The sequence below is a fragment of the Macaca mulatta genome, chromosome 3, assembly GCF_049350105.2.
Source record: "Macaca mulatta isolate MMU2019108-1 chromosome 3, T2T-MMU8v2.0, whole genome shotgun sequence".
NCBI lineage: Eukaryota > Metazoa > Chordata > Mammalia > Primates > Cercopithecidae > Macaca > Macaca mulatta.
In genome coordinates, this window is record NC_133408.1 from 10,036,403 (window position 1) to 10,053,378 (window position 16,976).

Genomic DNA, 16,976 nt, shown 5'->3' on the forward strand with positions numbered 1-16,976 from the left:
GCCTCTTAAGGGGTGACTGGATCATAGGGGCAGACTTCCCCCGTGCTGTTCTCAGGATGATGAGTTAGGTGAGTTCGTTCTCGTGGGATCTGGCTGTTTAAAAGTGTGCAGCACCTCCCCCTTCTCTCTTTTCCTCTGCTGGAAGACACGCCTGCTCCCCTTCACTCTCTACCGTGACTCTTAAGTTTCCTGAGGCCTCCCTAGCCATGCTTCACGTATAGCCTGTGGAACCGTGTACCAATTAAACCTCTTTTCTTCATAAATGACCCAGTCTTAGGTATTCCTTTATTATAGCAGTGCAAGAACAGACTAATACAAATGGCCTGAAGAATACTACTACCAGCAGTAGAAGAGGAAAGAACAGGGTGTAACCAGTAGGTTACAAAAACAGCAAGCACTCAACAATGTTTTTTAAGCTTTGGTAACTTTATACAAAGCAGACCTGGATTTGTGTTAACAAGATAAATCTTTACATCTTGAGTATCTTTTTGAGTACCTGATTCCATGCAGTACATTTTGTGGATGGTTTGTAAAAATTAAAATGAACTTATTTGTGTTTCTCTCTAATGTATATCCATTAGCAATATGGATCACTACACTTTTTTTAAAAGACTGAAGTAAGGAATACAGAGGCCGAACTAAGAAGGCACCGTTAAGTAGCCTGTTATTAACCACCAGAGAAAAAGGGAGAAAGAGTGCTTAAAGAAAAGTAAAATCTTGGCTGGGCGTGGTGGCCCATACCTGCAATTCCAGCACTTTGGGAGCCCGAGGCAGGAGGATAACCTGAGGTCAGGAGTTCGAGAAAAGTAAAATCTTAAATTTCACCTTTTGAGGAGTTGATCTACACTATCCAAATCTTAAGCAATGATAATTTTTCATATCAAGTTTTGTAGTTTTAGTTTTCCTGTCAAAGAATCTTACTTCTTACACTAAGCCAAAATTTATTCAAAACTTTTAAAACAATGGCCAAATCTATAATTTTCTAAAACTACAAAAAAAAAAACCCATCAAATTATTCCTAGAGTGAAATTATTTCATTTCACTTTGAATCTACAATTCAAATCACTGTCAGTAAATACATTCTTCACAACTCCTATTTGCTTAAGAACACATGTTCCTTTTAAAAGCAGTATTACGTCTAAAAAACTTCCCAGAAGAGCCAATACAGATAAGCTTACTGTGCCTAATAAAAACCAAAGAGTACATCATTTATGAAGCCCTGGGAATCCCTTTAAAAGGAGATATATATTACACTACATAAAAGGTCATCACCATCAACAGACTGCTGATGGGTTCATTCTCATTTGTTCAACACATAGATTTGAGAATCTGTTACGTTTGAGGCATTACACTAATAAATAAAACTTAGTTCTCCAATACCAAAAATTAAAGCTGTTGTATAAAATGACATCAAGAACAAAAGGCAAATGCAAACTGAAAAATGTACCAGCAATAAGTAACAATAAGTATCCCTAGAATCAAAAGCATGATCATTAACAGTAGGGACTCACAGGTCTGGATTTGCTCCCCAGCTCCATCCCTTACTAGCTGTGTGACCTGGGGCAGGCTACCGAACCTCTGTCTGGGTCAATCACAGTACCTGTATCAGAGTTATCATTAGGAGTAAATAAGTTAATACCTGTAAATAATTTAGAATAGCTATTGGCATCTAGTAAGGGTTCAATGAGAAACTTTGGTAAATTAAGAAAAAAAAATTAAAACCCAAAAGTAGTATCAACAAAGAATGGTAAAAGGAAACTCACAAAAAACATCAGTAACAAACCCCCCAAAAACATACTTGGTCTAATATTCAAGCAAATATAAATTTAAATATTGAGTTATGTTTTGTCTATCAAATTGGCAAACATTTAAAAATACCTAGGATCCTAGAGTGTAGAAAAATTCTGATGTGTAGCTGGTAGAAGCATAAACTGTACTTTAAAAAGATATTTAAAAATAACATCAAAAGGCTTTAAAATGTACATATGCTTCACCTTAACAATTCCAACTTCTAGGAATTGAACATAAGGCAATAAATAAAAAACAAAAAAATCCCATAATAGTATTCACTTAAACATTGTTCATGAACTAATTAGCAAAAAGGGGGAACCATTAAACATTAACTCATTCATAGGATACTAATTTGTCATTTAAAACAGTACTATAGAAGAATATTGATGCTGGAGAATGTTTAAAATTTAAAAGCAGACTAAAAAGTGAGTAAAGGCCAAGATGGTGACTCACACCTGTAATCCCAGCATTTGGGGATGTTAAGGTGGAAGAATCACTTGAGGCTGGTCTTCAGCAGTTCAAGATCAGCCTAGGGAACATAGCAAGACCACATCTCTACAAAAATAAAAATAAATAAGTTAGCCAGGCGTGGTGGCACGTGCCTATAGTCCTAGCTACTTGGGAGGCTAAGGTGGGAGGACAGCTTTAGTCCAGGAGTTCAAGGCTGCAGTGAGCCATGCTTACGCCACATTGCATTCCAAGCTTAGGGAACACAACAAGACCCCATCTCTTAAAAAAAAAAATCTGCAAAGCAAATTTCAACACATTTTCATGAGTTATATTGTTAGTATCTGTTAAGTTTCATTGCTTTAGTTCTTCTTCAGAGCCTCCTGTTATTTGCATGTTGAAACTTCTTTGCCTGTCTTTAATAACGGTTGCTTTCTCTGGAATGCTTCATTTTTCTTCATTTCTCCTTGGTTATTCATCTTCATTTGAGATGGAGTCTCGCTCTGTCCCCAGAGCGAGAGTGCAGTGGCATTATCTCAGCTCATTGCAAGCTCCAGTCCCGGGTTCACGCCATTATCCTGCCTCAGTCTCCCGAGTGGATGGGACTACAGGCAACCGCCACCACCACTCCTGGTTTTTTGTTTAAGTAGAGACGGGGTTTCACCGTGTTAGCCAGGATGGTCTCGATCTCCTGACCTTGTGATCCGCCCATCTCGGCCTCCAAAGTGCTGGGATTACAGGTGTGAGCCACCGCACCTGGCCGGTTATTCATGTTAAACAGTTTTCTGAGAAATTTCATATTGTGTTTTTCACTCTGTTTAGGCTTCATTTTTTAAATTATCTTTTACTTCTCTTTCCTGAGTTATCACCACTTTTCTAATTTTTCTTATTCAGATTTACATTGTGCTTTAATATTTGTATCATTTTCTAAATTTCTCTGGGTTTATTTTAAAACAGGTTACAGTTTCATTTATTTTGTGGACATTTCTTTCTGGCATGCTTTCATTGTCTGCAGTAATAATATTCTGCTCCTTATGCTTCTCTCTTATAAAAACTCTGTGGGGAATTTGACTATGATCCCTGTCCGTTGCTCATTTTTATGTAAAATAAAAAACTTTGGGGAAACTGGAGTAGCTTTTCTGACTTCAATAAGAGTTCTCTTCCGTCTTCATGAAGGATACCAAAATATAGACTCATGAATAAGATCTCCTGTACTTTTATCTTCTCCCACTTTCATCTGACATTTTTTCCTTTGCCCTCATTGTCTCCATCTTGTTTAATGTGGATTCTATTCCCAGCAGTGTTTCCTTGGTGTAGGGCTTTGACTGGGAAGGAAGCTTAAACTGGTTAGTTTTGAGAGTTCACAGGGACCAGATGACTCTAACCCCCCTTCAGAACTTACTGTGTCCTCCAGGGAACTCAAAACTATCTCGAGTTCCAGCTGCTGTTCTCAAACATACTTTCCGCAAGTCTCTCACTAAAGTAAGTCTCCTCTGTTGGTTACCTTGGGGTTCTCCTATTCTCAGGCCCATTAGACACCCTCATGCCTCCTTCTGCACAAATGCTGATACCACACAGGTCTTGTTATCAGACATTCACTCTCACCTACTTACTTGTATGTGAGTCAGGGGGATACTGTTCACCTAGTCTTGCAGATGCTGAACGTGACGTTTTGGTTTTGCTGACCTAGTTACTCTGTCTCTATCTAAAGGAAAATGGGAAAATTTTAAAACTATGTTCTGTTGTCATCTTCCTAGAACTTAGACATTCTTTGAAGGTACACTTAGTAAGTATACCGAAAATCCAAAATCGTGAATATAAATGTATTTGCTTTTACCTGGGTCTTAAATAGAGATACTAAGGTAAAAAATTCAATTTTACAATGTGGCTTACCTCAGGTTTCCCACCATTTTTTCTATAAATATCAAATGTTCTTTCATATGACACATACATAATGTAATCATTATTAATTGCTTCCACTTAAAAACATAAATAAAACTATGAAACATAAAAAGAAATGGAAAATAAGGAACTCTTAAAACCAATTGAAGAAATGTATTAAAGCGAGAATATACTTATTTTTACGCATTAAAAATGCCATTAGGATGGCAAAAATTATTCTTTTTGCATTTGCTGAGCACTTCCTGTGTCCCAGAAATCCTGCCAGACAGTCACAGGGCACACAAAGAGGATAAGCCTTAACCCCCTGACCTTCAGGAACTATCGGACTAGCTGGACATAAAACCGGTAAACAATATGTGCACTTGCCATAAAAGTATTAAACAAAAACCACTTGCTAGAAAGAAAGAATCTGAACTATTAGGAAAAGGGGAGTGGCTGTCTCTTTTTACTTTATGCATTTCTACAGCACTTATACCTCCTCCACCAAGTATACAATACTACTTTATTTGTTCAAAAATAAAGAGATACTTCTTTTTGCCTGTTGAAGATTTATTTTAACTATAATACTCAATGCTGAGAAAAATAAATTAAGAGACATTCTTGTAATATACAGAGTGGTACATATTACCAAACAGCTTTCTGAAAAGTTGTATCAAGAGCCTGAAAGTTTTTCAAACACTACAACTCCTAGGAAACAATTATAAGAAAATAATTTTGCAGCCAAATATTATACACAGATATTAGTGCTTTAGAAAACAATTTAATGCCTAAAAATAAGAGATACTTAACTAGGAAATAAGCAAACTGTAAAATAAATATCTAAAGTAATTGATCTTCAAAAGCATTCTGAGTACCCTGCATTTGCTCCAAGTTCAAAGTAACAGCAGATCACTACCGTAAGCTTTTGCTGACGTAGAGAAACATTTATGATATGTTAGTCGATTCGAGTATAAAATGGATCTTACCCAACCACATCATTCTGAATATTCAAAATGATCTCAATTAATTTAAAAATGGCATGGAAAAAAAACTGGAAGGGAATGTGTCACACTGTAGAGGACACTAAAACTTGGGGTGTTTCCTTATACTTATCCATATATATTTATACATTTCAGAATTCTTTCAGTGATTTTGTTTTCAGTGATTTTGTATTATCTAACAAACAAGAATTAAAACCATGAGCGCAAAAGCAAATCCACTATCTTTTTAACTTACTAAAAAAAAAATTTATTGAACCAGTAAGAAAAAAATCAAACTGCTTGAGTTGAGACATGAGCTAGAGAAGGAGACACAGACAAAGAAAAAGATCAGACACACACGACCACGACCACGAGAAGAACAATTCCAAGGGGAGGCAAACTGGCAACAGCTACCTAAGTATTACAATGTACATGCCCTTTCATTCTCCCAGTGTATCCTGCATATGATGGGATTTTAAAAGCTGGGGTTTTGTAATTTACAGATCTGATTTCTAACTCTTGTATAATGAATACACCCCATTTCTGTGATCACTGGAATCTAATTGTTCTGTAATGAATACACCACATTTCTGTGATCACTGGAAATATGAAAATTTTGTCCTACAAAATTCACATTTTAAAATGAGTTAAGAGAATCTAAAATTAAAACTCTGCCACAAATGGTTTTAAGTACTTAAATTCATATATATATGAGTGTATATATATATAGTGTACGCATAAGAATTATGACAAAGACAATATGAACAAATCAGCACATTTAAAAATAAATTTCCATGTTTATTCATCCTCAAAAAGTGATAGTTCTGTATGCTTTGGAACTATTCCACTTTTTAAAGTGACTAGTATATCACTATTGTTTAAAAATTTTTTAGGTGTTAAAGAAGTTCATTTCAACAAAACAAAGAATGTTAGCAACTTCTATTCCCAACACATTTTCCCAAATCATGTTCCACAAGATGTTAATAGGTATAAATCAAAAATAAAAGGAAAGGGAGGTCCCTTGATCAAATAAACTGAAGAAATGCTGGTTTACACAGGTTTCTTTATATCAAAGTCTTTATATTTATATACATGGTAATCTCTGAGGCAGTACTTTTTTCAAATCTCATCTCAGAAGTGATTCTATACCTTAAATAAACTGAATTTGGTTACTTGTGATTCAAAAGGGCAAAGAGTGGTTCCTAGGATCCCCAAATGATGTTGTGTTAGGGTAGAATGGTGTCACTCATTACTAAGAGAACTGAATGGGGGAGGAGGAGGGAATATGCAGGAGAAGCATCCAGGAAGCAGTTACCTGAGTGTGGAGCTCAGAAGAGAAGAATAGGATGCAGAGATTTTGGTAACCTCTGCATACAGGTAAAGCCATTACTGTCAATGTCATTACCCAGACAGTGCTCTCTATTTTCTCTCTGCATGCCTTGAATTCAATAGGTGAGTCTTAACACTTTATCAGAAACCTCCACTGCCTCATTTATTTGTTATCCATAAGCTCAGGGATCTTTGTAGGCAGAGCACCTATAATAGTACCTGGTACAAAGCAAATGCTGACGAAATAAATGTTTGTTAACAAATCATTCGTTCTTCCAAAAATCAAAAGAAAATCCAAATTTACCTCATTCATGTTCTAACTGTATTTTAGAACATGCAAAAAGATCCTCAAATTAAGTAAGTACAGGAACACCTATAGACACATGGACAAAATACATCAAAGTCTGACTTTGGCCTAGTGTTCAGTAAAACTATTTGTTCTCTCCCCCACCAGTTTTACTGAGTTATAACTGGAAAATAAGAATTTTACATATTTAAGGTGTACATGATGTTTTGATACATATATACAAAATGAAATGATCACCACAATCCAGTCAATTAACATACTCATCACCTCACAGAGTTACTCTGAAAACCTACTCTTAAGTGTTCACTTCTGAAAGGCCCATCAGCCAATGCCTACTTCAATGTCCTTTCCAGCATCCCTGAACCTGTGCCTCATCAAGGAAAAGGTGAGAATAAGTTACCACATCTAACCAACATAACAAAGCCAGTACCATGAACAATGCCAGAAGGTAAAAACAAGGCCTGGAGAAAGCAGACCACTTGCTTTCAAATGTGTGTAAGCATTCTCTAGAAACAACTTTCGGTGAACATCTACTCATGAGTTTTAATGTGTTGAAATTCTATCAGTCGAATAAATGTGTGCACAGTAATACAAGACCAAACTGCTATATTAATGATGATTCTGAAAGCTGTTAATTTTATGTTAAAAAACAATTATTAACTTTCAAATTGTTAGAAAGGGAATACACCAACAGCTAATATATTTATTTAACAGCTAGATCTTCTTTCCTGGGTTTTTTCCTTTGTAAGCCAATAAATGCTGGTAATTTTTAAAGAATACAAGGCTGAATAAAAGATTGGATTTTATCATAAATCTAATCTGTAGAATTTTCTTGTGTTCTAGCATTCATAAAATTAATTAGATAACTATAAACTGTATTTACTCATTAGTTATTTCATTCCATTGAGGCCATAAGCCTTTCAAGAAAAAGAGCTATTTGGAAACCCTCCATGTCTTGTGAGGATAAACAGAAACTTTGCAACTCCAAAATTTCATGAGAGAAAATCTCCAAAATCAGTAATATTCATAGATAAATCTATGAGATACCCCAAAAATACTTTGTTCCTCTACTGACCTCAGTCGAAAGTGAGCATCTACTTGGTATAGCCAATGTGCAGTATAGCGCCCAAGGAGCAATCCAGGAGCTGACAATGCTGAGAAATAGTTCCTGCACCAAAAGGTCAAACTTATAAAATCTGACAACAAAAAAATGTGCATAAAATTCTAAAAATGTTTCTGTAAATATGCCTATTTGTTGTTCTATGATGGTGATATTTAGCTTCAGCATCACGTTGCTTTCAACAATCAGCGAGCAACTCGGCCAGAATGTGTACCCGGCATACCTCTAATGTGTACAGGCACACATAACACGTGCGAGCCTGTGTGCATGCATGATAGATGCGTAATGGAGGTGATTGCTCAATCACCTCTGACGTAAACAAGAATTAACATCAGTCTTAAAATGGTGACTTCCACATGAATGTAAAGTATTATATAATCTAATTTAATTTATAAATATATTCAAGCACATTTCTTCATATAAAATCATACATCGAAACACTTTTTAAAAAATCTTAAAATCATAAAATGATTTTTCCCCTAGACAAAACCCAGATCACCAAAAATAAAAACCAATCACAAAAACTACACCAATGATATAATTACTATCTGTTAGATATCAATTCAAAATTTATATAATTATCTTTTCCAGTTAGCAATCACATTTTCAAACATTAGTTTATAAATATAATCAAACAAGACTATCTCTGACAGAGTTTCAAATGTAAGACACTTAGTTCAACAAAATGCCTTACAATATGCCTGATTTAAGAACATTTAAGTTCAAAAGTTAGTAACACTTTATACATTAGCTGCACTACATTTTCAGGATTTGAACATAGCCACACATGGAATAGCCTCCAGCTTCCCATGTATAAGATCTCCTCAATTAATTACAGAGCAATCAAAAAATATTATTTCAAAAATGCCTTCACACTGCTTCTTCTGTATAAAAATACAAATGACAAAAGGATAAGAGGGGAAGGGAGGGAAGGAAATGGGAGGCAGGGATATCAGGAACAAGAAAAAAATAAACAAAATCCCAGAGCATATCTTTTTAAGAAACCATACGTATGAATATAATATCCTTAATTTAACTGTCAGTCTTTTTAATGATATCCTACCAACATCTACTCCCATAAAAGATTTGCCATATTCTAATAGAGTTCTGGGGGAGACATGCATTCAACCATAAAGGTAACTGTGTTATTTACATTGTTAACAGAATTATTCCAATTCCCACCAAAATATTAGCTCTTGAAAAGCCTAAGTGCTAGCAATTACTATGCTATATTTGTAATAACACCATTGTAAATCACTGATTATCAATCTGAGTTCAAAAGTTTAACAAATAGCCCAACTACCTTTGCATTTACTGATCTACAATTCTCCCTACTATTTATCAGAACGCTCCCCCATTCAAAATACACCATCGATTCCCACATTCTCTTAGCCACAGTTTTACTGTATTTCAAAACTTGAGTCACCTGTATGCATCGTCTTCTTTCAAGTCTCATATCATCCTGATGGGGTGGGGGAAGGGAGGGAAGAGTCCAGCGGCAAAACTATAACACTGTGTGAAGAAAAACAGATTATGATAAGAGATAATGATGCAAGACAATTACCCCTAATTGAGGAATATCTAACATAACTACAATCCCAAAACATATAAAATTACTTCAAATTTGCAAAATTCATTTTCTAACATTTAAACTTACTTAAAATCAATTTTCCTTAGTTTTCAATAATCAAAATCAACTATATATAAAATATATTCAATTGTCAGAGAAAAGAAAAACAGTTTCAAAATGTGCCTACTACCATGGAAAATTTCAGCTATTTTCCAGGCATCAAACCTGAACATTCTACTATTTATCTGGGGGAAAAACCCTACATTTTGTAATTTTCATCAGCTCACAAATCAAGATAGACGTGAATTCACTTTCATAGTAGTTTACTATTAAGGCCAAGGTAATGAAAGTTACTTCATGGGAAAGACAACATGTCAATCTATCAACGTTATTTGTAAATTAAATTCTGAGACACTTCTCATAACTGTTCCCCTAAGTCCACAAGCCCTCTTGCTCTCCAAGTGGTTTCTCTTATTTTATTGTAATTCTTTTACAGTACATCCTACTTATTGCTTCTGCTGATAACTCATGGTTGACCAGAAAAATTCATGACGACTTACAGGAAAATGAAAGTAATCTCAGTGTTGTCAACTGATATCAGCCGAAGAGGTAAAGACAAGTACAGGTTAAAATCTAACTTACAAAGGAGTTGAGTGAAAAATTTATGTTTTGACACTATGGAATTAATTCAGGGAATATTCTAAATAGAACAATGTTGCATACATTGGCCAAGCTCCTATGCCAGCCTCATGAAAACTACTGACTCCAAGAGATGTTCCTGGTCAAGAGCACTGGGGCCGCTGCAGAAGAAATACCAAAACTTTCTTCAACTCTACATCCTCCAGACAAATTCTAAAATAAGCGGTTTTCCTTTGTTAGTACTCTCTCAATTCCCAATGCCTCCAATTCCTAAATTTCACATGATGTCATCCAAATCATCCTGCTTAATAATCCTTTTCCCTAAGTTGTTTTACACTCCTAAATTACTATACAAAGCTCCTATTGCCTCAGTATAGTTCATTTCAGGTAAGTAAAAGAAAGAAACCAACTGGACTAAAATAATTCACACTAAGATATGCAATTTCCAACAACCATTATAGTTTGCCCAAATAAATCTCTTATTGGTAGAATTCCAAGTGGTCATAATATAGATTTGAGTCTATACTTATTGCCTCAAAATATTTCTGCTTTTCATTTATTTCTTCTTATACTTTTGAACTCCCAGGTTCTTTAAAAGCTCCAACTTTGTACTCCAAATAGCAGCAATACTAAACACTTCACTGAAAAATAACCTCAGAGACACTGTGAGTTATTTTTAAATTAGGAATTGTGTCTGAAATCTTTACCTGTATTCCAGATTCTATTCCTGAAGAACTACCATTCCAATTCAAATGCCTGTTACGGTATTACATTAAACACTAGACCTACAACCAGCTGATAGCATACTGTGGGGGTGTATGACTAGATGGACGAATGAACACTAGACTGCTGCATCAGAATAGTTTTATTTGTAAAAACAATAATTGAATCAAGATTATCTTTACTCAAAGGACATCATTTTCTAATAATTTTTCCCCTAAAATGATCAGTCTTTAAAATTAAGACTTGAACTATGGGGAAAGAAAATATAAATTCAGTCTCTAGTTACGAACTATATAACCAAATCGTTTAGGCTCAACATCATATTCTTCACCTAGAAAATGTTACAACGCTACTTACACCTCGCCAATTTCGACAGAAGTAGGTATCACCGGTACAAAAGTTATTTATAAGAAAGTAGAATCAATTAAGGTATCAGTATTCTTTGTTAAAAATTGTTAGAGATTAGATTATTTCATTACCATTTTAAAAATCTAAAAGTAAGAAATACAGGTCAAAATTTCTGACACCTTTTTGAAACATTATCCATTAATCTTTACTCATTTGAAAGGCCACGTAAAGTATCTCTCTGAGTTACGTAATTTGCTGCTGACTTATATAGTAACCAAACCATCATATGCTAAGTAACAATAAACTCCAGAAATCTTGACCTTGGATTACTTTAAATAAGGACTTTAGTGATTATTCCATATGTCCTTCCTTCAGGCTAGTCATTTTTCAAAAACAAAAATGTTAATTTGAGGTCAGAGTTTTTATAATTCCACACACCAAATGTGCTTTGCAGATAAGCTACAGATATGATTTTCTTCCTAAAGAAGCTTAAAAATCTAGACAGCCATATTTTCTTTTTTTTTTTTTTTTTTTTTTTTTTTTTTTTTTTTGAGAAAAATACAGAGTATATTTTTCATCATTTCCCCCACAAATGGAGCCATTCAAACTATGGAGTAACAATCAAATGCTAGTGACAAACATCTCTCTTTACCACAGGAACCTCTCATGATTCTCAAAGCTTCTACAGTATGTTCCAGCTCAGTTTGCCAAAGGCAATGTGATGGTCTATGAACAATCCAGAAAATGAGCTTACACGGATTTTAGAAGTTAAACTCACAAAGCACTTTTTTAGTTGTCTTAAAATCACTGCATAAAATTAATCTACAGCATATCTTCAGGGACAGGACAATTTCCACAGGCTGTTAAACACGTGGTATACTCAGGTAGGTACTGAGCTTAGTCTCTTGGTGTTTGTATTCCACAGGCAGGGGTGGGGGGGGGGGGGAAATCAAGCCACCTAATTAAAAGTACTGATACACTAAGATTTGTAAAAAATAAAATAAAAAATACAAGGTCGCGTGCAGTGGCTAACGCCTGTAATCCCAGCACTTTGGGAGGCCAAGGTGGGCGTATCAACTAAGGTCGAGAGTTCAAGACCAGCCTGATCAACATGGAGAAATCCTATCTCTACTAAAAATACAAAAAAAAATTAGCTGGGCGCCCTGTAATCCCAGCTACTGGGCGGGGGGGGGGGGGCTGAGGCAGGAGAATCGCTTGAACTCAGGAGGCAGAGGTTGCAGTGAACGGAGATCGCGCCATAGAACTCCAGCCTGGGCAACAAGAGGGAAATCAGTCTCAAAAACAGAAAACAAAAAAACAAAAAACACTAATCAACAGAGATCCAGAATGTAAGACTGGGACTGAAATGAATGCATCAGCATGACAGGCAAGTTCAGATTAACCCAGGAGCTAACAAACTAAATGGCAGGTGCAATATGTTCTCCAATGTGACAATGTTTTGTAATGACACCAAACTAAAAATTATATCTAATTTCAAAATAACTAAAGTAGTAGGAAGTATTACAAGTAGCAAATGAAAAAAAAAAATCAGTATGATACAAGGAGCTTCAAAAGTACTAGTTAAGTACTATCTCACTTCTTAAGCTGGGAGAAAATGCCAAGTTGTTTATTATTACTTCATTTTACATATGTTACACAAATTCTCACATATTTCACAATTTAAAAAATTTAGCCCATACGAGAAGATAAAATACAGTGCACAATGGGATCTAAAAAGATAGCTCAGAAGGTGCCCATTAAAAATAAGCAACCACAAAAAAGCTACAAAATAGAAATCAAGAAAAACTAGATCTAAAATTAGATTCCATAAATTAAACTTATGTCATTATCTAAAATTTATACACTGTTAACTAACATTCCCTTATAAACTTTTGCTCATTTACACTAACTAATTAAAGAAGTGACAGAAGAAAGTACGTTTCCCATATAGTAATTTTAGAAATAATTTTCTAGAATTATAATAGCCAAGGGAGCCAAAGGGAAAATAAAAGTATCATGGTTTTGATGCCTAACACACAAGCAAAAAAAATCTCTTATTTCCAATAAGATGATCAAGTGGCATTACAGAGAAAAAGCAATTATATAGGAGGATTTCAAGTGAAATCCTAAAAACCCAGAACATTTATCACTCCCCTCAAAACCCTAGAAAATACAGTCTTTAAAAAAAAAAAAAAAAAGGCCAAAATACACAAGACTTTATAAAGAATATAATATTGCACCAAAATGATCAGTAAAACTATAGGGAAATGCACATTTGTGGAACACTTACTATCTATGCGCCAATCACTCAGCTGAGGCATTTTACAGACGTTGACACATTTGACCTCCTAACAGCCCTATAAGTAGGTAGTGTTACTTCCATTTCACCAACAGGGAAAGTAAAGGTCAGAAAGATTAACTGGCCTAAGGTAACAGTTTGTGAACTCTGGTCCCACATTAAAGTTCACTATGCCAAGATGCCACTCATTAAGGATCACTGAAATAGTTGTGAGAAAATACAGAGATGCAAGAACCCACATGTGTCAAAGTCTGATTTTAGCCCCTTATATGCACTACTCTGCATCGACCACCCTAAACATGAAAAAACAAGAGAGTTCATTAGCAGTAATTACTTGAAAAAGGCATTTAATTTAGAACAGAATACTAAATTTCCCCAAAAGTTCATCTAGTAGAAAAATTTTGATTCCAGCATATAACAGATTGCTGTATTTTCCCTTTATCGAAAAAAACTTAGGCCAGGCACAGCAGCTTATGCCTGTAATCCCAGAACTTTGGGAGGCAAAGGCAGGTAGATCGCTTGAGCCCAGGAGTTCAGGACCAGCCTGGCAACATGGCAAAACCCCATCTCTACCCCAAAAAATAAAAAACCTAGTTGGGTGTCGTGGTGCAGCCTAGAGTCCCAGCTAATAGGGAAGCTAACGTGATTCCAGGAAGTCAAGGCTGCAGGGAGCCCTGATCATGCCACTGCACTCCAGCCTGGGCAACAGAGTGAGATCTATATATATATATAGAGAGAGAGAGAGAGAGAGAGAGAGAGAGACAAACTGAAAAGAAGGTAAAAACCAATAGCAGATGATTCCGTTTTGCATTAAAACCTTGGTCAAGGTCAAAGAACATGTGGGATTATAAACATGGGTGCTGGATTATACTACTCCAATGGCATTTTGGAAGTGGAATAGCTGAAATTTGTGTTAAAGAGGCTAGAAGCATGTGCTTTCTCATGCAATTATGTGAAAAGAACTAGGGAGAAGGTTTAAGAACTAAAAACTGAGCAGATCAAATGAGTTTTGCCCCAGATTTTGGCTATCTCAACTACCAACTCGGTATCTCTGGGACCACACCTGGGCCTGAAAGACAAAATCAAGCACTGAGTATTTGGACATACCAACAAATAGAAAAAAACAGAAAGGAAATGCATCATATGCACATTACCTGCAACAATACATAATGCACTGACACATCATTTTTAAAACTGAAGGGGAGAAACAAAAGTTTCTGGGGGTAAGTTATCACCAGTAAGTGTAAACAGTACAGGTACCCTGTTACTAATTCAAAATATGTAAACTACCACTGATACTATGTTTTGCTTGCTGTCCTCTGTCTTCCTTTAGAATGTGAAAACATTTACAATGATCTGCACAGGTTTGTATGACCTTCAAGTCTATCAACTGTTTATTCTCTTGTGTTCTGAGTTCCTCAAAAATGAATTCTCAGACCACAGAACTTTTCGGGAACCTAACTCCCCCTACTAGAAAGTGACTGCTCTATCAAGTAGACACTAGAAAGTACCCCTATCACATGTAGACCTAAGTTCCAAAGGCTCATTTCTAAGACAGTTGGTTAAAAGTCTACATTAAGAACTACTTTAGTATGTAGCACGTAGAGTTAAGCCAATTTTTATAAGGCGGACTTGTTCCAGGCCCAGAAGACCTCAAGGAACTGAGCTCAAAAGTCCCAGTTATGTCTCACTGCATGAGATGACTTATCTTTAATGGGCACTGGTATAAATATTCTACTTCAAACCACTACACTCCATAATTACAAAAAGTAAGTACCACTATCATTCCCATTGTCCAAGTGAGAAAACTAAGGCACAGAGAGGCAAAGTGAAACCATCTCAAGTCACACACGACTAATGGTAGAGACATATTCAAATCCAAGCAAACTGACTACTAAGCCACTGCTTTTGGCCACATCAAACTGAATCCACCATTTCCCCTACTCAAAAAGGGAGGAAAGAGCAGGGAAAACAGGGAAAAAATCCACTTCTCCTTTCTGTATTATCAATCTTGGTTAATGAGTGTCTCCATCAGCCCAATCTCCCAAGGGCAAAAACCATATTACCTTTGCACCAACCTAATAAAATTCCACCACCCAAAATTTGGTGTTGGAATCTCTGCTCTTTAAAATAAATAAATAAATAAATAAATATATATATCTTTATCAACAATTTATATTTGCATCATCATTTTACCAGGTGCACAGTACTCCATTGCAAAGATGTAAACCCATTTTAAGCAAATACCTATCGAGGGTATGTGGCTTGTTTCTAATTTTCACTAGCATGGATTTTAATATTGGAGTCTGCTTCTTCCCCTCTGCTAACAGGAACTAAGAGCAAAGTGGTATGAAGAAAACACCAAGAGCCATGAAGGCAAGTCCTTTAACTGATACGCTTGCCTAAGGATGTTCTTTTATGTCACCTACACAAAATGTACTCAAACTTTCTATTATTATTATTCCAATCAATTCTAGATCTTAAGAGGAACTTAAAAGAGGTGGCCCAATGACCCTCTAGGTGCTCCGGGAATCAAAGCTGAGATACAGCGCTTAGTGCTATCTATTGTAACGTTTCCCTCACTAACCCGAACATCTAGGGTGATCTCATTTATGTATTCCCTAAGAAAGCAGTATCTATCAGACAGAAGACATTTAGAAAAAAATATGCTGAATGAATCAGCAGCCGGCAAGCCCTTCTCATAACTAGCTTATAAGAAATGCACTAGAAAACTGCCTTGCTCTCTCCTTTCCGACAGCACCAACTTTCTATACAGGATGTTCTATAATACAATATACACACACATATATAATTTACATATAAAATGTTAATACATAATTGATTTGCATGAGTGCATGCATACATATACTTAGTTGGTTATATGTACTTTTATACGTATGTAATTATATATCATTTTACAAACCATTGCTTTTAAATTATCCTTGCATCCCAGAAACACAGAAAAATAACAAGGCCCAGACATAATCAAAAACACACACTGTCATGAATAGCTTACATTTTCTTACAATGAGTCTATTACTAAAAGTAGTAAAGTGAGTTCAGTTTTACTTACTTTCCCTCCCACACTTTTGTGGAGTTTACAGAGAAATGCTACCCCTTTAAAAATTTTTAAGGCCGGGCACGGTGGCTCACACCTGTAATCCCAGCACTTTGGGAGGCCGAGGCGGGTGGATCACGAGGTCAGGAGATCGAGACCATCCTGGCTAACACAGTGAAACCCCGTCTCTACTAAAAAAATACAAAAAATAAGCCGGGCGTGGTGGCGGGCGCCTGTAATCCCAGCTCCTCGGGAGGCTGAGGCAGGAGAATGGTGTGAACCCGGAAGGCAGAGCTTGCAGTGAGCCGAGATCACGCCACTGCACTCCAGCCTGGGCGACAAAGCGAGACTCTGTCTCAAAAAAAAAAAAAAAAATTAAATGTATGTTCTTGTATTTCACAACACTAGCCATCCTCCAAATAATCCATGTCTCTTTCACCTTTAGCCTTAACCTCAGATGTGACCTCTGATTCTATTCCCAGGC

At 35.9% G+C, this 16,976-nt stretch overlaps 1 protein-coding gene across 9 annotated transcripts in view; it reads right to left on the minus strand.

Moving 5' to 3' along the window:
* Positions 1–16,976, minus strand: part of DYRK1A (dual specificity tyrosine phosphorylation regulated kinase 1A) — a 153,302-nt gene that overhangs the window by 83,857 nt on the left and 52,469 nt on the right. For 4 of the 9 annotated variants that reach the window (XM_028844780.2, XM_028844781.2, XM_028844778.2 and 1 more), the window contains exon 2: positions 9,282–9,367. The exons of 2 other annotated variants lie outside the window; for them this stretch is intronic. In XM_028844780.2, the coding sequence (XP_028700613.1) occupies positions 9,282–9,291 (10 nt within the window). In that variant the 5' untranslated portion in view covers positions 9,292–9,367. Of the gene's footprint in view, positions 1–7,810; positions 7,904–9,281; positions 9,369–16,976 lie in introns of those variants that run through there. 3 more of the 9 variants (XM_077994553.1, XM_077994549.1, NM_001258143.2) reach the window with 2 other exon arrangements.